The sequence below is a fragment of the Gavialis gangeticus genome, unplaced genomic scaffold (assembly GCF_001723915.1).
Source record: "Gavialis gangeticus isolate Ggan-Ray unplaced genomic scaffold, GavGan_comp1, whole genome shotgun sequence".
NCBI classification, from domain to species: Eukaryota; Metazoa; Chordata; order Crocodylia; family Gavialidae; genus Gavialis; species Gavialis gangeticus.
The window spans coordinates 21,089,971-21,110,068 of NW_017728997.1; the positions used below are offsets into that span (position 1 = coordinate 21,089,971).

The window sequence follows — 20,098 nt, forward strand, 5'->3', positions numbered from 1 at the left end:
GTAGACTTAGCAGGTAAGCACAGTTCTGTTTCTGGATCCATCACTGACTTGTTGCATCTTCAACAAGGCATTTGCACCCTAAAATAGGGCTAATGATACTTTGTGGGATGTTAAGTGCTTATCTTGTAACTGGTGCTTTTTTCTTATCATGAGTGCAAAATGCTACCAAATAGTTGGCTTTGATATCCTATGATGTAAATGACTACCCAAGTGCAAATCAATAGAAAAATGCTTCTAATAAGCTCTATGGAAGTAAAACATTGAATTTGTCAAGTGGTAATCTTTAGCAGCCTGCTTTGCCTCATGTACCAAAGTGGGCTTCCTTCCTTATATACTCAACTACAGTGGAAAGGAAGCCAATGCATTTTTGTTTCTCGATATTTTCTTGAAATGCTATCTAGTTTTAAATTCTTTCATTTTGGGTAACTTCATTTCCTGACATTTTGCTTTTCAGCAGGGTTGGGTAGATGGCTATTTGGGAGAATGCAAACTAATTTCCTGGATAGCCCTGCAAAATAGCAAAAGGAGGCATCAGAGCAACCTTTGAATTTTGAGTAGGTGAGAAAAAGAGGAGAAGCAGATACAGGGAATATGATGCTTAAATTATACCTTTCCCACCCTTTCCATTGTATTTGTGATAGAACTGACTCACCTAACTGTGTCTTCATATAGTCCATGATCTGATTACTAGTGTGCTGCTTGCACTATGAATTGTCATTGGCCTACAGCATTTCATCAAGCTATGGGGTATAGGAAACACACTAGAGGGTAGGAAGTGAATTCAGGTGGATCTGGATAGACTGAGGAAGTGGGTGGATCAGAATAGGATGCAATTTAACAAAGTTAAGTGCAAAGTGCTGCACCTGGGGAGAAGGAATCATCAATACACCTACAGATTGGGAAGTACCATTCTAAGTAGCACAGCAGTGGAAAGGGATCTTGGAGTCATAGTCAACACAAAAATGAACGAGTCGCCAATGTGATGAGGTAAGGTGCATTAGTAGGTGCGTTACGAGCAGGTCTAGGGAAGTGATACTTCCCTTCTATGTTGCATTGGTGAGGCTGCAGCTGGAGTACTGCATCCAGTTTTGGGCACCACACTTCAAGAGGGATGTGGATAACCTGGAAAGGGTTCAGAGGAGGGCTACGTGTATAGTTGAGGGCCTGCAGGTAAGATCTTATGAAGACAGATTGAGGGACCTGAATCTCTTCAGCCTCTGCAAGAGAAGGCTGAGAGGTGATCCCATGGCTGTCTATAAACTCATCAGGGGGGTCAGCAGGGAATAGGGCATACTCTGTTTACCAGGGTTTCCCTCAGGGTTGCTAGAAACAACAGCCATAAACTGAAGGAGAGCAGATTTCGATGGGACATCAGGAAGAAATTTTTTATGCTGAGGGTTGCCAAAATATGGAATAGGCTTCCAAGGGAGGTGGTGCTTTCCCATACCTTGGAGGTGTTCAAAAGGAGATTAGACAAGCACCAAGCTGGGGTTACTTGACTCCAGTGCTCTTTCCTGCTCAGGGCAGGGGGTGGGACTCTGTGATCTAATAGGTCCCTTCTGACCCTAGAAATCTATGAAGTCAATAAGCACACACCTCATCTTATGAGTGTGCATTTTTATATGTGCACATGTGCTGTGTAGGAAATGGAGCTAGGTATATGGGGCTTTGTCAAAGCAAAAATATTTCAGTTTGCCAGTGCTGCAGAATTCCCTGAGCACTATAGTACAGAGAAGTCCTTGTACAGCAATCCTTCCTTTATCTTACCAACATGGAAATAGAGGTGAAACAACAGAATAATTCTTTTCTGTTTGATCAGCTTTAAGTTAGCTACTGCTATCTTTATTTATAGTTTTCTCTCTTAGAATTGTAGATCATCATAACTTACTGAGACACAAGGATTTTTTGGGTGATATCTTTTACCTGGACCAACTGCATGGCTGGGGTAAAGTTGGACAAGGAATTGCATTTGAAAGCTGGTCCAATTTTACTCCAACCATGCAATCAGTCCAATAAAAGATATTCCAAAAAAATCCTTGCCTCACAGCTACATCACTTGAGTGCTACCAACAATTTATTAGTAATAGATGGACTTCTGTTGTGCACCCTCAGTCTGTTTTGACATGTGGGAGCAGTTTCCCTGACTTTTATTTTTATCTTTGGAGTTTCAAAGATGCTGTTCAAACTAAAATAGAATGGCAAAGTGATGGTGCCCAGACAGAAGCAATGCCAGTTTTGGGGTAGCATTTCCTCTTACCTCATTCTCCGCTCCTTTTCTTTGATTTTCTCAGCCTGTTCTATCTTTGCTTGTGGGACTCTCTCCAGGCACTCCAGTAGGTCATCCAGTTGGTGCTCTATGACGGTTAGCATCTGCAGGGTTCCCAGATTGGCGTCATTTTCTCCAATACAACGTCGATAGACTTCCAGCACTTTTTTGCTCAGACTTGCCAACATTTTTTCCTATAAAGACCAGGGGGAAAGGCTTTGGCTGGTGTAAACTCTTTCAGCTCCATTGAAGTTCCTTCCTTCCTTTTCGTGTCCTTGTGACAAGGTATTTAGCAGAATTTGGAGGTTCACTGGAATCTGACATGGCCGTGCTGTGAGCACTTCTGTTATGGCCTGGAACGTGCAACCTCTGGGATGTCAACTGTGTGTCTAAGCACCCATGCCAACCCAGCCCCCTCTATTGGAGTTGGGATGGGTATACCAGCTAAGGACCTCCCTAGTATAATCAGCTAAATAATTTTAATTCCATTGGTAAACTTCAATTCTTTGTCTCGTGTGTTCATACTTTGAACTTCTAGGTACAAAATGTGCATGTAAGGAAGGGTGCTAACCTCTCACCCCAGGAAATGTATTGCATAGGCCAGCTTTGTCATGGGAAACAGCAAGGTGAGGCTTTTCCCAGACGTGTCTCACCAGTCTCATATAGGCTCAGATCTTAATCTCCACACATACCTGAAACTCTGATTTGAACTCTCCAAAGGAAAAGACTTGAGCCTTGATTGCCAGGTCTTTTGCTGTCTCCTCTTCTTTGGCAATGGAGGCTTTCAGGGTAACTTCAAGCTGCTCTAGCTGAGCTATCTCTCGGCCCCTAATCCAGAAAGAAAGGAGCCAGGTCTCAAAAGGGTGCAACTTGGACACAGCTTTCCTCCAGGGTTGGTGGAGGTGATGGCTATACTCCCTCCTACCGGAAGATGGAGCCTCATGCTTTCATGGCATTACTCCCTTCTGGTTTGCGGATTATGCTTAGATTAGTTCTAATCTCCAAGAGCTAGAAGAAGATTCTGGCTTTCTGGATTGGCATTTACTGCAGGGGTTTGTTATTAAATGTCTGAAACCTTTTGAACGTCAATAAATTAAGACAGAATGTAGATTCCTATTTACATATATTTACAACAAGCTAAAAATGCGCTTAAGTCACTATGTTGGCCTCCTACCATGGCAAGGCTTTGATCCAATTGGAAGTGGGTTTTCTGGTGATTTCCCCTGAAGAAGATTCTAATTTAAATGACAGTCAATGCTGGGGTTTATTCCAGCTCAGACCATTGGGCAAATACCTTTGTGCTTTATTTGACTGATCATCAGGTGTTGCTTCTAGAGTGAGACAAAGTTGACTTGTTCACCTTCTCCACCCAAGACCCCAGCTCTCCTTCCAACAGTAGCTTGAGGATCAACAGCCCAAATCAAATCTGAAGCCAGACTTCCTGCTCATTGACAGACCGCTCTCCACAACTTGCCCCCTCCAAACCCACTAGCTCAAGAGTGGCATGGTGAACACAGTTCATCTGAGCAATGCACAATAAGCAAGAGACTCTTCCTTAATTCTGTACTGCACGGACCATGTAGTGGTCGTCTATGATCTTGAGCACTACGATCTGTGTGTTAAGGGGAGATTCCACAGCTGAAGTGCATGCAGAGTCCTTCATCTACTTACATTTTATTTTGTGTCGTGGTGAGAGCATGCTTCAGTTCATCTAGAGTTTCCTCGGTCTCCCGGGAATTCTGGATAAGGGACAGGTTCTGCTCTTCCAGCTCAGTGAAGATGTTCAGCAGCTGCTTTGGATCTGTAAAATACAGCTCTGGTGCCTGGGAAGGTAAATAAAGAATATTGGCTCCTTTAGTGTATCTAGCTTCCTAGCAATTAACAACCTGGATGCAGCAGTTTGGGCTAAAGACTGTATCTTCTATGCACAGTTATTACCCAGCATAGTAAATCACACAGCATGTACACAGGGTGATTCAGACATGTTGTCTACCCCGAAGAGCTTACATGATAAATAAAAGAAAGCAAGATGTGGGGAGTGGTTCAGGGGAGGAATAGCATGGAAGTTTTTCATATTGCATAGATGGGAGGAAGGGTCGCTGGAAGCAGAGGTGTCTGTTGTGGAGGAGTATTACAGATATTAATTTGGTACATGTGGGCCTTCTAGACCTGCTGTACCTTGACAACACAGGAACAGTGTCATGAGCCTTTCTTTTTCTCTTTGGAGCTTTATTAAATGTAGGAGAGAGAGTGGCTGCCTGGTCTCACTGTGCCCCAGGATCAGTAGCATAATAGAAGGCACAAAGCTGAGGAGGAGGGAGGGCAGAGAAAGAGGGGTAAGGAGAGGGGACTAGGAAGAGCAGGGTATCTAGAGGGGGTGTGGAGGAGGTTGAATGTGATGCTGTAAGGGGCAGGATGGGCTCTGTGGGAAGGAAGGCAGGGTGTGGGGTCACAGTGGAGAGGAAATGCCTAGCGGCAGCATCTTACACCAGCTGGAGCAGTTGTTCTGCTCTGAGTCCTTTGCTGTGTTATTTGTATTGGGTCAAACCTTCTGGTACCCACAGGACCATGATTGCTTGTGGCTCCCTCTAGCTGAACATCTGCACTTAGCACCTTACATCATCCTAAGCCACCAATGCCACAGTGCTTAGCCGGCAAGACTTCTTCCCAGGCTTGTTCCCTCTTCCCTGGGAATCAAGACTCTCCACTTCCTAGCCCCAAGTCAGCCTTGCAGCGCTTTGGGCCAGTGGGAGCGGAGGGGGTTGCGGGCACTTCAGAGGGGATGTGACAAGACTTGGTCTCCAACCACCTATGGCTAGGCTGTTTCTAGCACTTCTTTCTTCCCTTTTCCCCTGTAACAGGGCAGTCTGCTCCATTAAGTGGATCCAAGCAGCCCAGTTAGGGCTCAACTCCTTGTAAATTGAAGGATTCTGGGATATGTAGTCTCAATTGAGCCACATGACCAAGAAGAGGCAGGCGAGTCTATCACAAAGTAGAGCCTGCCGTAAAGAGCCATTTCTCATGGCCTATCTATCTTGGTTTAACTAAATAAGTGATTTCCTTTTAATTAAATGTAATTGAAGTAATGCCAAAGGGTTTTATTTGGTTCCAATTCCCAGTCCAGTTGCCTGGGAACAGACTTAAATGGGAGTAAGCAATATTAGAGCAAAGGGGTATCCATACAGGGGGGTAACTCAGCTGCTACCAATTTCTCTGTAGAAAGCTTTTTAGTAGGAGACAAACCAGGTCAGAGGCAAAACCTGAGCTAGTCTTATTCACAGGAGCCCAAGCACATCGGTTGGGAAAAGAGCAGCAGTTCAGTCCTGGGAAGAGGCAGGATCAAGGCCCGGAGACCTGAGTGTCCAGTAGAAAATGGCTGAGAAGAGAAGCAGGGCTGAGGGTTGTCTGTAGCCTGGGATCCCAGGTGGACCCTACAGCGTGGAGAAGTCCTGGGCTCCATCACGATGTGACTGGAGGGTGGGTTGGAAACCCCTGCGAATGGGGGAAGGAGTAGAAATGGATGATGGCCAGGTCCTCGGGGAGGGCTGCATCCCAGTAAAGAGCCTGGGTGGAAAATTCTGGATCTTTCCAGTTTTACTGGTCTTGTTTTGCACCCTACAGGAAGGACTTTCTGCTTTGGCCAGATGATCAACTGGCTAAAGCTGTTCACTCACCAAAGCATCTGAGTACTTGGAGAGAGGCAAAAAGAAGAACCTGGATGAGACGGGTATGAGCCAAGCGTAGTCTCACGCGGGACTCGGTAAGAACCCATAATACCATCCTCTCTCAGCGGGAGGACTCCTTCCCCCCCTTAACTACCTCTCCAGATGTCAGTATGCACAGAGAGGTCAAAAAAGTAGAAGCATATTGGTAGCAGCTGGTTTCAAACTGGCATAAATAGCCATGGAGATGCCTGAAAAGTCATTCGTACAGCACTCAAGTTTGCATGCATAATTGCAGCTGATGCTGGTTTGGATATTTCTGGCCTTAAATAGATTGCTTTCGGAAGAAAGAGCTCCTTTAAAATCCTTTATTTTAACAATGATGGGGATTTTTAGAAGTTCACTTGCATTATTTATGCTCTGTATTTTCTTTTCTGCATTTCACTGGGTGTTGTCATTAGTTTTTTTGTTTTCCAAGAGCTTGCCCTCGTGGCATTTTCCTTGGTTCACAACATAAATGGTGTGGGGAAGGAAGAGGTTATTCATTTTTTGGGAAATTAAATGGAGCGGATGCCACCTGAATCTATAGTCTTTTACAAAACTTCAACATCAGACAAAATACATCACTTAACAAACTTGTGCCCCCCTCCCCCACCAAACAGAGGAAATAAAATATTCTCTGTGTCCTGGGATTTAAATGATGTTCATTGCTAAGGAATCTAGACATCTGATAAGGGAACAGGCTCGATCTTACAAGGAAATCTTTAGATTGAATGAGCAATAGCAAGAAGGCATAGGAAACCTGAATACTAAGTGAAGGAAAGGATGGGAAGACAAATCTTATAGCCGAGTCATTCAGTACAAGGCTACTGACCTCATCTTCATCCTCATCATCAGAATAGACTGGATCTGCTTTCTCCATCTTTAGTGAAGCTGTCTCACTCCTGTGAACAGATTTCTGGTGTCAGGCACTTAAAGAGGAGAAGGTCTTGTCATAAAGCAGGAGGTCTTGTCAGCAAGTATATTATGACTACAGCTGCTACCTAATAACAACTGCAAACAACCTCTGGTTTTTAGCTGTAAATAGCAGGCTATTTCCATTTCTAATGCATAATACCTACCCATATTTGCTTCTAAATAGTGCTTTAAATGTTTACAGGATTGGGTTCTCCTGTTAAATATTCATATGGCAATAGCCCCTCTGGCAATCCTGCTCACAGATAGGGTTGTGTTGTAATAGGCTGTATACAGACATGGCCCCCGCCCAAAGTATTTATAGTCTAAATAGTCTGGGGTCTATTTGATTGTTGCAAGGCCTTTCCATGAGTGTTGCAATAGCAGAAGCAAGCCAGAACCAAAAGCACAGGTCTGTACAGCCCTGAACTTGAAGGGAGTCTGGGTCTGAATTTGCTGGATGAGCTATGCCCTATGTAATGGCCCTTACTGGTTCATGTGAAGGACCACTGGTCAAATGTGTGGTATGCAGTAGCCCTGTGCTTTAGCTTCCCACAGGCTCAGAGCACCTTTCCTAAACAGTGGGGTCCCCACGCAACTAAGGCTATTGCGTGTGTATCTTTAATCCCCATATCCTGAGGCCTGGGGATAAATGGAATGACTTAAAGTTTGGCTAATGAGATAACTTTGGTTGTGATCCTGTAGCCACCAGCAAGTAGTACTGGAACAGGCTCCCTTGTTCCTACTTGGAAGTAATCCCAATGAAAAGCAACAGCCCCTCAAAGAAAAAATTCAGCTAGCAATCTGTTATTAGTGGGGCGCTAAAGTCATGGTTTTCCCGCACAAAGAGACCTACAAACCCCCACCAGTCGCTTAGGCGGCTGCCTCCTTTAGAGTCAACCTTGTCTTCTTCTCCCACTTGCCGCTGCTACTAAATCACCGTGATTACAAAGGCAGTACTTAGCAACACCTGTTACAGGGATCTTCTGCCTGATCCCTCTATAGGTTGATTACAACCTTAATTAATTGAGTCTAATGCCTGGTAAAAGTAAATAGAGAGGATGCTATTGCAGTGAATTCAGACCTAGTGAAACTTCTTTCCATACTGGCCTATTGTTGTGCCAAGGTATGGTGGGCCTGAGCCCACCAAGAAAACTATAAGCCTCCCTTAATTAGGGAGGCCACTGGAAACACAGCAACTGGTTCCAGGGACAGCAAATGTGAAAAGAGGGTTAGGAGTACAGGTCAAAGGTTAATGAGTGTTATGAGGGGGTACACCAAGCAGAGTACAGTGGCCAGCACCCAGTGATCCTTGAACAAGTGCAAGGAGTCTGTGCATGCTGCCCAGTGCAACTCTGCCCAGAGACATGAGTGGGTGAGGGACTGGAAGACAGTCCCACAGTCACCGGGCTTCTTTCCAGACAGGATGTGAATGACTGCAATGGCAGTTCAGTTGAGAGCAACACTTCTACCCAGAGGGAAGTTACGCTGTGGTGTTAAGGTCTGGGGTCACTGTACTTCCTTGCCAGAGTCTCTTGTAGCAGCAGACAGCAGCTACAGCCCAGCTTGCCAGCGTGCAGCACTTCTACTCCATGTCCTTCTGCTGGCTGCATGGCTGCATCTTCTGGTTGAAGCCAGAAGGCAGCACTGGAGCATCTACATTCATCTTCTGCCTGGGAGAAGCCTTGTATTGTGCCACCTGGCAGAGGGGCTGGCAGATGGGTGTGGCATTGCAGAGGATCTTTAAGCGAAGGCTTTCTAAGGTTTGCTCAAGCCACACGGGCCAGACTTGGCCCACAGAGCCATGTCATCCATCCCACAGGGCTCCCCAAGAGTCTAGGAATTTGACAGCGGGGGAGTGGCAGCAGCCTTAATAACTGCTCCCCTTCTGCCAGATTTCTGGACCTGAGTGGAGTCCCACCAACTGGATAACATGGCCCTTGTTCCAGACTGCAGCAGCACGTGGCCGGATCCTGGTGCACAGGATCAGGTGGGGGCATGGCTAGATCAGGACAGCACATGGCCAGATCAGGCCCGGCATGGGATCCAGCTCATGGATGGACCCCACACCACTCATCTTGCCTGTGGGGTCAAAAAGGTTGGGCACTACTGCTCCAGGCAGATCCCTCAGATGATAGTAAGGGGATAGCTCCACTGAACTCAGTGGACCTACAGCAACTGAAGGTCCAGCCCCTTGCATTTTGATTTGCTGTACTGACATTTCCAGATGAGTTGATTGAATCCAGACCACTTTTTCAAGAAGCACAGCGAGCAAAGGATAAGCACTGCCTTGCATGTACCTATGTCTGTTCTCATCCTATTTAGATCTCAACTGGATTTAGGATCGATGCCTTTGCTGCGTGTCTCATACTTACACCCGTCTTGCTGACGGAGGCTTGGGGTTCTGCTTTGAAGGCATTTTGCCTTGCTTGATGGATTCCTTCCTCTGGCTCTGGCTTAGAGGCCTGAATTCGAGCTCCTCTGCAGAGAAATCAACACTCAGACGTTCTGCAGAGCTGGTGGTAGGAAACCTGCCTTGTTTGGACTGTGATGTCAGCTCCCGGCCTAAACACAAGAGGGACATATGCTTAGAAGTGAGGAACTGCCTACAGTAAGGATCAGTCCGATTCTTTCCCTGGAGGCACATACCTTTGGGCACAGGGGGCAAAGTGGAAGTGTTTTCCTCTTTTGCCCTAGAGGCCATTTTCATCTCCCTCTTCTTCATCTGCTTCTTTTCATATTCTTCCTGCCATTCTTTTGGAGACAGCTGGTAGAGGAAATCCCTGTACATCATGTACTCCTGAAGAGTGTCTTCAAGCCTGGATATTTCACTAAGAGAGAGGCAGCAAATGGATTGCAGGAGGTATGTTTGACTGTGCTGATAAACCTTTCTGAAAAGCAATTTTATCCAAATAGCGCCCTCTCCCTTGTTGAGTGCAGGGAGAGTCTGAGCTGCAAGCTATAATGACAACTATTAGGTTTTACCTCAGTCCCCTTGGTTCTGCAGGACAGGTTCCTTATCCCAGCTTCAATTTAACCTCTGCACCTACAGAAACCCAGTAGAGGTATAGGTGCTGTGCAGGTATCCTGAAATGCCTCATCTTTAATTATAGTGGAGATGATGGATAATAGAATACAGTTAAGCTAAGCTCAGCTTGAGCTAGTAGGCTCAGCTACTGGGGAAACACCCCCAGAGACTTTGGAGATCAAGGCCATAATTTCCAGATGTGAATACATTCCAGATTTGCGCATCCTATTACAGTGCTTACACAGAAAGATTGTTCAGCATCTTAGATGCACACCTGATCATTTGCACATGATGATGCCCAGTTTGCATGCAGAATAGATGTAACTTGGCAAATCTATTAGCTGCCCAGTTGTGAACCTATTTGGGAGCTTGCCTTTGCACTCGAGCACTTAAAAGAATTAAGATGCAAATGTCTCTAGATGTTCCAAGCAGTTATGTGCAGCTTTGTGCATTGATTTAGCTGCTTTGTCTTTAGCAAAGATCAACAAGCAACTGTGTCCGAGGGAAAACTTGTATAAATAACATGCCTGGCAGTGAGGGGTGTGGGCCAGGTTTGCTTTCAGTAATACTGATGTACATCCAAAATGTGCTAATGAAACTGCACAGCTGAACATCAAGCTTTTGGGATGCAAATACTTTGATACACCAGTAAGTGAAGATTTACCTCAGATTGTAATTTGTCAGGGTGAGCCTTATCTCCAGAGTTTTTAAGTAAAGCCAATCTCCAGCATCCATCCCAAATCTTATCCATAACCTTATCTAAGGTGGCTGAAGGTACTATGGGAGTTTTATAAAACAGATACACTAGTTACCTTATTACCATGCTTTCATTATTTAAAAAAGCCTGAACCTTCTTTCTGTGCGCCATATCCCAGCATAGAGGAATCAATTTGCTTTGCTGTGATATGGAAGAATGGAGTTTTCAGTTTGGCCATAACCAACCATCAGTTTAAGTTTACCCAAAATGGAAACTTTTAGGTTTCTTGGTGCAATAGCCAAACTCCAAATTTTCTTTTTGGGCCAACCCAAACCATTTTATTTGATCTCAAACAGTTTCACATCACTGCTGAGTTACTTGACTTTATTGCTCACATTTAGGTTGATTTGGAAATGAAAAGACCATTTCAGAAGAAAAAAGTTGAAGCTTTTTCCTTAGAAACATTTCTTTCCTGAAATGAAACATTTCAATGTGTTTGACATTTTTCCCCATTCTTTTTTTTCCCTGTCAAACTCAACCCAAATATCCTGCTGCCCTCTATACTTGCATTGTCTGACAAATTCACTATTTATAAAGTGTGCCCAACTCATTTCAACACTGCCATCAGCCAGCACATCAATGAGGCCTGACTGTGCCAGTTTACACCACGACTGATTATTGGCCCACTGTCTGGTAACTCTTTTTAGGATCATTGGAAGGGCTTGGCTCAGCACAAGGATTGGGCAAGCACCTCAGTCATCGAGGAGAACATTAAAGCCCCAACTGTTTTTTTAGTGGACAGGAACATAGCGTAGTCAGGACAGCATTATCCAACTGTGATGAGATTACATCACAATCAAAGGTTGCTGCAACATGAACTTATTTGCATTGCTCCATTATGTAGCTGGTATCTCACGGCACTTAGTTCCAGATGACACCGACAGTATCGCAGAATGGAGTTGCACAAGGTTTGTTAAACATGCCCACTAATGGCCCCTGGGCTCTTACCTTTGAATGTTCATCATTTGTGCCGTAAGCTCACGGATCTCTATTATTTTATCCATCTTTGCTTTGGTTTCTCTCTCAGCACTAGGGATGAAGAATTCACAAAAACAACCTCAGGAATAGCATGCAATATGCAGAGAACAGGAGTCCTAGAGGGGCACGGGGAGAAGGGTAGTGAATGGGGGGAAATAAAAGGGGCATGAGGAAATCTTTAAATTTGAAAATACACCATACAAAGTTCATCCCGATGGCCAGGAGGACTGAAGCCCTCCATTTATCCTTCATAGTGTCCAATAATGTTGTCACAATAAGAGCAGAGTCTGATTTCAGTGGCCTGCTTCATTCTCAGGTTCTCTACACTTCTATGATACTTCTTGTCTACTGGATTGAAATAGTTTCTATTTTCACCCAGGGCACTGTTCACACTGTTACGATTTGGACATAGCTGCTGCCTTTAATTAATAAAGGTTAAGCTTCTTTATAGAACCACGTAGCTAAATTAACAGCAGCCCCCACTCTAATCGCAGGCACATGCCACCTCCAAAACAAAGCCTCTTACAGTTATACAGGGGGCGTTTTGCTGCCTATTGTTTTGTGGACATTTGTAGAGGAAGAATGGGCCAAAGGAACAAGGAAAAAAGGAAACAAGGGAGCAACAGACACTAACTGAACAAGCACTGAGCATGTGGTCTTGGGGAGATCTTGGAGAAAGAACAAAAGATTTTTGAGCAGAGTGCTGGCAGAAAGGGGCTTTGAACAGTGGACAAACATGTGGTTCAGTTGATGCTGTGCTCAGAGAAACAGGACTTTGTATGCTCTTTATAAACAAGACTGCATCAAAGCAACGCCCTATGGAAAGCAATGCCTCAAACTCAGCTAAGTGCTCCAGTCAATGAAGGGTAACAATATTCCTCCCCATTCACCTTTATGGGATAGATGGAAAGAATTTCAGGTCCCAAATGATTTTTTTGAGTGTGGTATTATAAGAGATGATAGAGAAGCAGAAGTCTGTCCTCCAACCCATTTCCCACAGAAATGTTTCTTTACCATGGTCTGGGACAGGTGACTTAGAACACAGTATTTTTCACAGACTTAGTGTAGGACACATTCAGGGTTTTTCAGGTGGAATAGGATCACACTTGGGTGCTGAAGTATTACGGAGGTATGAAACAGATATGTAATAGGTGGAAAAGGATCTGGTTCTAAGAGTTTGTACTGTGTTGAGCCAGTGTGACCCTAGTTAGAGGTCCATGAGTGAAGAACATCTGCTTGGGAATTTGGCTGAGGTTGGTCTACCATTTTTGCAATGGGTGGAGGTAAGGGCCAGCCCAGTGACAAAGGGTAGTTGGTACTGCTGGCTGGGAAGAAGGTGACCACAGGTGACTACTCTGTCTGGAAAACTCAAGCTGGGAACCAGTAGAAGCATGACCTTCACTGAGTGTTAAATCTCCCCATTGGACTCCAAAGTGGGCTGCAGCAGCTGATGCCATTTGCACCTCCTTTCCACAGCTTTAGTTTATTGCACGTAATGGGCAGAATGCTGCAAGGAGTATTTTAGCAATCTACTGTGTGATGTCTGAATTTGGAGGACCTGTGTGTAATGCCTAGGACTGGAACTGAAACAGTGGTACCCATAAAAGGGGGCTTGACTCTGCAGTCTCTCTACATATCGAGCTCCCACGGATGGTAGTGGGAACACTGGTATGGCAGGAGTCTTCCCTGTGAGACCACTCCATGTGCAGACATGGTTACTAGAGACCACAAGGGCTGTCCCATTACTTGCGTTACATTTTCAGGGCCTGAGCGGAGTTTTTATCATTCTCCTTCAGGAAATCATCAAACATGGCAGCGTCCTTCTCCAGGTACTGTTCAGCCTTTTCCAGCTTTGCTTCCTCTTCAGCTGCTAGGTTTTCCAGCTTCTGAATCTCATCTCTCTTTATTGCGATGGCGTACTGAAATCAACCCAAAAAGACAGCCTTGTGACTCACTCCAAATCTCTGCTCAGCTTGGTTTATTTAAAGTGCTGGTCCCTTTCTGGCTGCTGTTGCCATTATGACATCAAACACAGAAATAACCACACTTCGATAGCAGCTTTTGTTGAGGATTTCAAAGAGCCTTTTGCCTCCAGACACTCACTTGCGGTGGGCGGACTGAGGCATGGAGGTGTTTAATGCGTCACATAGCAGATTAACAGGAAAACTAAAAAAAGAACCCAGAAGAACTAAAACCCAGCTCCCTGCCTGAACCACTAGATAGCACGCTTGGCTTTAGCTGAATTGCAGTGATGTGACACTGGAGTAGCAATGAGGTATCAGGTCCTATCTGTCTAGGTGTGCTGTCTGAGTAGCTGAGTCTCTCACAAACTTTAATTATTTGATCCTCCCAGCTGCCCTGCACTTTGTTTTCCAGGTGAGGAGCAATGAGAGATTAAGTGAATTATGCAAGACTATGCAGCAAGTCTTGGGCTGAGTCCCACTACTGTGCATCAGCCACAAAACCAACATAATCACTGAGACCAGCTCCCCAGTTCCCTCTTCTAAGCACTATGCAATGCCGTATATAACATAAAAACATGCAAGAGAAGAGGTCACAGCATAGTTGCTTCAATGAAATCTTATTTATAAACTAGAGGCAAGTACCTGCATACGAAACATCTCTCTTTTCTTGTTTATATATTCATGCAGGCTCTCTTTTTCCACCTGCTGGTCTGAAATGATGGAAGAAAAGTTGTGGGTGTGGGAGGGGGACCATGGAGTCAAGGCAAAAAAACACAGCGATCAAACAGGGTAAATGCAAACCGGTATTTCACAATGGGGGCTTATTTTAATGGGGCAGACGTCTGTGCTTGAGACCTGAATAAGAAGTCCTGATTATACAGTATCTTTTGGACAAGGTCATATCAAAGCTTGGGGTCTTTGTCTGCTGGAGGGGAAAACCAGGTAGGAGATAGGTAGCAGAAAGTGAGCTGAATGACCTTGACTTTGACAAGAGGACCAGCAAAGATGTGGGAGCCTTTCAGCACTCGAATGGGGTCAGAGTGTTTTTAGCTGACAGAAAAACCAGGATAATTTTTTGAAGCTGAGAGATCCAGATAATTGCTTTAAAGAGCAGAGCTCTTAGCCTTTGTGGCATTTAGTTTTTGTTACTGAGATCTGTGCTCAACACTGAATTTAAGCATCAAAGCTTAGAAAAAAGGAGGCAAAGCACATAAAAGCAGAGGTTGAGGCTTGAGGGTGTATGTGAAGCAACAAGGAAGGCGGAGGTGTAGTTCTTGGGCCCCATTCCCCAGATAAGTCAGCTTTATGTCAGGATCAAACTGATAAGAGAGTGGAACATCACCCCCTTCCAGAAGAGCCAAATCCTGGTCCTATGTCAGTCACTGGTAAATCTCCTATTACCTTTCACAGGATCAGGATTATGATTTGCCCTTAAGTCCAGTAAAGTGCAACTTTGCTAGATCACAACTCAGTGGAAAGATTTTCACAGCCCAGAGACTTGGGGATCCCTAAGCCAAAGCCTGTGATGACTTGCTCCCCTGGTAGCAGTGCTGAGGTCAAGAAACAAGAAACCTTGCAGCTCTCATTCTCCCTATGTGGCTTTGTTTTAGTCCATCATGCGCATTTCCTACCTTTGGTCACTGCTATCTTCCATGAGAGACTTTCTTGGAGGGCTCTCATTCGCTCTGTTTCTGCTGCCAGTTCTCTGTCCTCTTCCTCCTCTTCCTTCTGGAGCTGTTTCTTGAACTCTGATTGTTTTACATTCATCATACTGGAGTAGGTCATCTTCTCATGGATTTTCATGGTCTTTTTTCGCTGACGTTCCTATGGGGAGACTTCAATTAAGTGGTCACCTTATACTTGTCAAGTACTTTGTCCAGAATAGAGTTCAATAACTCAAGATTTTTACCCTGTAGCAAATCTCACCGTTAGGTTTTCTGCCCTATTCAGCTGAAGTGTATTATCTCAGTTTCTTCCCATTACTACTAGGGATACTTGGAGCAACCAAAACACTTAATCTCTTTTCTTGGCATTTCCAGCCCTCAGCTTATACAGTCTTACTGTAGATCCTCCCTTGTGCTGTATTTTAACCAGTCTAAACATGGTCAGTGCCCCTGTGTTTCCATTTGTGGGTTGTTCCTGAGTGGGAGAATGGGGACTTGCAGAATCTCCTGTTCATTTGTCCATTACTGGGATAACGTGTGTCCTTCCATCCAAAAGAAGTTAATCTCTAGGACCAACCAAAATTCAAGGGACCTACAGGCAGAAGCCTGTGGCTTCCACCATATTGCCTTGTGTCAGCAGTTCCTTAAGGAACAGTCCTGCTATAGCTGGGCTGTCAGAAACTTCACTCAGTGCCCTCCCCCTCTAGCAACCATAAGAAAAGCCCTCCAAGATTGTGAGGAGTCAAAAAGCATGGTACTGGGTCCACTCCCACCACCAGCTGTATTTGGGAAGGGTGTGTTTTCCCCTTCCAGGGACCTTGGGCCCTGAATTCATTTATCCTTCCAGCCAAAGCATTTGTTTTGCTGAGGGTTCAGAAGCTAGCACTGACCACTAATATGCAGGCTGTCCAAGGAAAGGGATGTGCCTGGTTGACTTCAAAATGGGAGATCTGGGAAACTGGATCAATGCTGCAGAAATAGAAGGGCCTATGGCAGCTGCTTTATTTAACAGGGACAGGAATGGTCCATCTGCCATTACTTGCCTGAAAAAGAAAGAAGTCATCCGAAACAATATTAGTAAGAATAGCCACTAAATGTCCCCCAAACTGTCAGCTGATGTGAGTCAGCCTAGCTCCATTAACTTCACTAGGCTCCAGCTGGCTTCAGATAATCTACATTGCTTTACATCAGCTGAGAGTCTGGTCTATGACGTTCCTTTATACAGCAATTTAATTTTTATTCAGGCTTTATGCATGCAGTCATCTTCTTTGCAATGCATTACAGCCTTCTTTAGCTTTTATATGCATTCCTTCATTTCTTTTTTTATACATACCTTCTTGGCTTTTTCTCTTTCCTTGTCTCTTAATAGGAAGATATCAGTATCTGAAGGGATTTTAAATGGGTTTTTCATCATCTGTGACTCATCCTCATCTGTGCACACTGTAAGACACGACACAGTTAGCAGAATCTCTTTGTAGTGAAAATTATGAGCTCTGTTCTGATCAAAGTCATGTTACTCCTATTCAACTTGTCCAACGTATTTTAAACAGACATCAGTTCATAACAGATCTCCAAATATGGGATTGTTCCCTGTGGAGACAGGCATTTTCAGAGTAAACTTCCCTAGAAATGGAGACTTCACAAGGGGCAAAACAGCAAAAGCTTGGTCCTTTTCCACCTACAAGGCTCATAAATGGCATCTAAGCATCTACACGTGAACCTGTTCCATCTGTCTGGACTTCCTGAAAAACAATTTCCTTTTGTAACGTGCCTTCATCTTAGGTATCAGACTATGTCACAAAAAGTAGTGATGAGTATTATTGCATTACTGATTTTTCATTGCAAATCCTACCCGGGTAAGAACAGAATAAAAACTCAGAGTAAGGAGACCAGGATTTGGCCATATTAAAGGATTTTACTCTATCATAGTATTGCTGATGGACCCTCTTACATATAGCATTAAAAAGTAGCATGCTTTCAGCACTTTGAGGAGCCTGTGATAGCAAAGCAAAGACCTCACTGTTCCTCTCTTCCCTTCCCTGGTCCATGTCCCTGGGACCAAGCCCTAAAGCCTTTATTCAGTGCTATATTTTGGGAGAACTCACCCTGAAGCTAATGTTGGATAGAAACATAAGGAACAGTCTCTAGATTTGACACATTGCTAACAGTTAAGACTTGAAGGAGCCTCCTGAGGTTACCTGAAGGTGCAGATGTTGCTTCCATTCCAGATTTGGGAGATTGTGGTGCTGTTTGCTGAGATATTGTTCTTGATCCTGATCCAAAAAACCACAATTAATCAATAGCCACCAGTAACCAATGCAGGTTATAGAACAGGCAATGTCTGAAGCAATAGGAATGATCTCCAAAACTTTGTGTTTATTGCCTTTTCATAGACCTCACCTACAAGTAGCTTTGGAAGCCTGTCACTGCAAATTGTGCACTTCAGTCCCTGCCTCTCCTCCTAGTTCCCTCAACATCCTTACCTTGGTCAGGGAGAACAGCTTGTTTTTCCCTTTTAGTAGCTTTGTCTGGTTTGTATGGGGGATGCTTGTTAATCAACTCCACATGAGGGGTTACGCTTATATTCAGAATAAGTAAGTTGTTTGTTCCTTTCGAATAGTTTTGCATCCTTTGGCTGCACTGTCACTGGGATGTTGGGATTTGTACTTTGAGTTCCACTGACCTGAGATGCATGCAAGCCACCCCTGGCACCTGGGGGAAGAGACTCAGTGAGATACGTTACCAGAGCATGTTTTTCTAATCCAGACTGAAGGGCTGGTCTGAAGGGAAATGAACACAATAGCCTGTTGCCAATCTGACCTCAAGGTCATTTCCTGATCAGAGTGAGGTCATTTTTCACATCTTGTGCTGAACCGTGTGGTGGTTTTTGATGGGAAAAAGAACAATTTATTCAGGTAAAAAAATACATCTGTGAATAAATTTCGGCTGGAAATCAGGAAAAGCTTCCAAGCCTCATGGGAATGGAGGTTATGAAACAGCCTTCCAACTGGAGTAGTGGGGACTAATACCTAATTATTTTTAACATGCAGTCTGGTTAGTTTACAGACGGGGTTATATGACACGGTTGCCTATAATAGCAGGACACAGGACACGACTACCCAGAAATCTCCTCTAAAACATAAATTCCTCCATGTTTCAGTGCCTACTTCTTTTCACTAGGTTTTAATCCAACTGCAAGGCAGGCTTTCAGATGGGTCGAAGACATGGCATCCTAGCTTAAGGGCTCAGAACATCCACAAACCAGGACTTCTTTTGGTAATGTAGCAGTGTCCTCTCTTTTTCTCTTCCTCATTGGCATATCTTCCATGATTGTCTTATCTGTGGGTCTGAACATGGCTGATGAGGCCGATTCGGGAGTGACACTATGTTGTAACTCAGGCATGTGAATTTGGTGGCTCTGGATTCTCGATTCGCTTGCACACACCGTTTCTGCCCCTCCCACATTTCAGTCTTTTGTTGTTGCTGGAAGGTTTCAAAGTGCCGAGATCCTTGCAGCAGCCTCTTCCTCCATTTGGGGCAGTGCTCCATGATGGTATGAAAGTGGTGGTTCTCATCTATCACAGATTCCTTTGAAGTTAAGATGGGACTTAAGCAAGGCCGCATCGTTGCTCCGAGACTCTTCTCAGTATTCCTCACCACGATACTACATCTGACCACCAACAGCTTCTGGTCAGAGTGAAGCTAAACTACCAAATGAATGGTAAATTGTTTAATCTCTGCCAACTCTGAGCCAAAACCAAGACCACCCTGATCTCAGTCATCGAGCTCCAGTACATTGATGATGCTGTGCTTCCTCGGAAGCAGACCTTCAGGCAACTGATGTCTTTACTGTGGCATATAAGAAAATGGGATTGATGCTTAACATTCAGAAAACTGAGGTCCTCCACCAACAAGCTCTTAATGAGCAGTCCCCAATTCCAGTAATTCAGAGTCATGGTGTGACGAGAATGTCGAGTATTTCCTGTACCTTGGAAGCCATCTCTTGCAGAAGGCTGACATGGAAGAAATCCAGCATCCCCTCAGATGAGCAAAGCAGCCTTCAGATGCCTGAGGAAATGGTGCTTGAAGACTGCAATATCAGATCATCTGTATGACAGGCTCCAGACTCCCGAAGCAAGTTTTATTCTCCCAACTCAGTTAAGGTGTACGCTTAAGAGGAGGGCAGAGAAAGTGCCAACTTGAACAAATGCAACACCAGCATCAATGCATGGAAGACCAGGACCTCTGCAAATGGAGGAAGAAGGAAGCAATATGTACATACACAGGAGTTGACCTGAAGCCCACAGTCATCAATGGGAGTGTTTTCATGGACTTAGTAGGTTTTGCTTCAGACCCATAGGTACAAATTCTGCAACAAATTCTAAGTAGAGTTATTTGGATTAAAGACTGTGAACTTGGCATAGGGTGGTTTAAATTCCCTTTTGAGGGCATAGCCAAAGGTAACAAATCTTTGGCCAGGAAATACCTGTTGAGCCTTCCCAAAATACTTAGTTTCATAGTTTCTAGGGTCGGAAGGGACCTGAGCAGATCATCTAGTCCGACCCCCTGCCATGGCAGGAAGAGCACTGGGGTCAAATGACCCCAGTAAGGTGGTCATCTAACCTCCTCTTAAAAACCCCCAGGGTGGGAGCCTGCACCACCCCACTTGGAAGCTGGTTCCAGACTCTAGCCACCCTGACCGTGAAGTAGCGCCTCCTGATATCCAACTTAAACCTTCCCTCCGCCAGCTTGTGACCGTTGTTCCTGGTCACTCCTTGCGGCGCTCGGGGGAACAGGGACTCCCCCAGCGCCTGCTGATCCCCCC

At 44.7% G+C, this 20,098-nt stretch overlaps 1 protein-coding gene across 1 annotated transcript in view; it reads right to left on the reverse strand.

Moving 5' to 3' along the window:
- The window catches only part of CFAP100 (cilia and flagella associated protein 100), a 23,993-nt gene that overhangs the window by 2,452 nt on the left and 1,443 nt on the right, over positions 1-20,098 (reverse strand). The window contains exons 2-13 of the mRNA XM_019504923.1: positions 17,472-17,546; positions 16,607-16,713; positions 15,241-15,433; positions 14,252-14,319; positions 13,401-13,564; positions 11,616-11,696; positions 9,532-9,713; positions 9,258-9,447; positions 6,803-6,872; positions 3,938-4,089; positions 2,959-3,094; positions 2,258-2,460 (exon numbers count right to left, since the gene is read on the reverse strand). Of these exons, the coding sequence (XP_019360468.1) occupies positions 2,258-2,460; positions 2,959-3,094; positions 3,938-4,089; positions 6,803-6,872; positions 9,258-9,447; positions 9,532-9,713; positions 11,616-11,696; positions 13,401-13,564; positions 14,252-14,319; positions 15,241-15,433; positions 16,607-16,713; positions 17,472-17,546 (1,621 nt within the window). The remainder of the gene's footprint in view (positions 1-2,257; positions 2,461-2,958; positions 3,095-3,937; positions 4,090-6,802; positions 6,873-9,257; positions 9,448-9,531; positions 9,714-11,615; positions 11,697-13,400; positions 13,565-14,251; positions 14,320-15,240; positions 15,434-16,606; positions 16,714-17,471; positions 17,547-20,098) is intronic.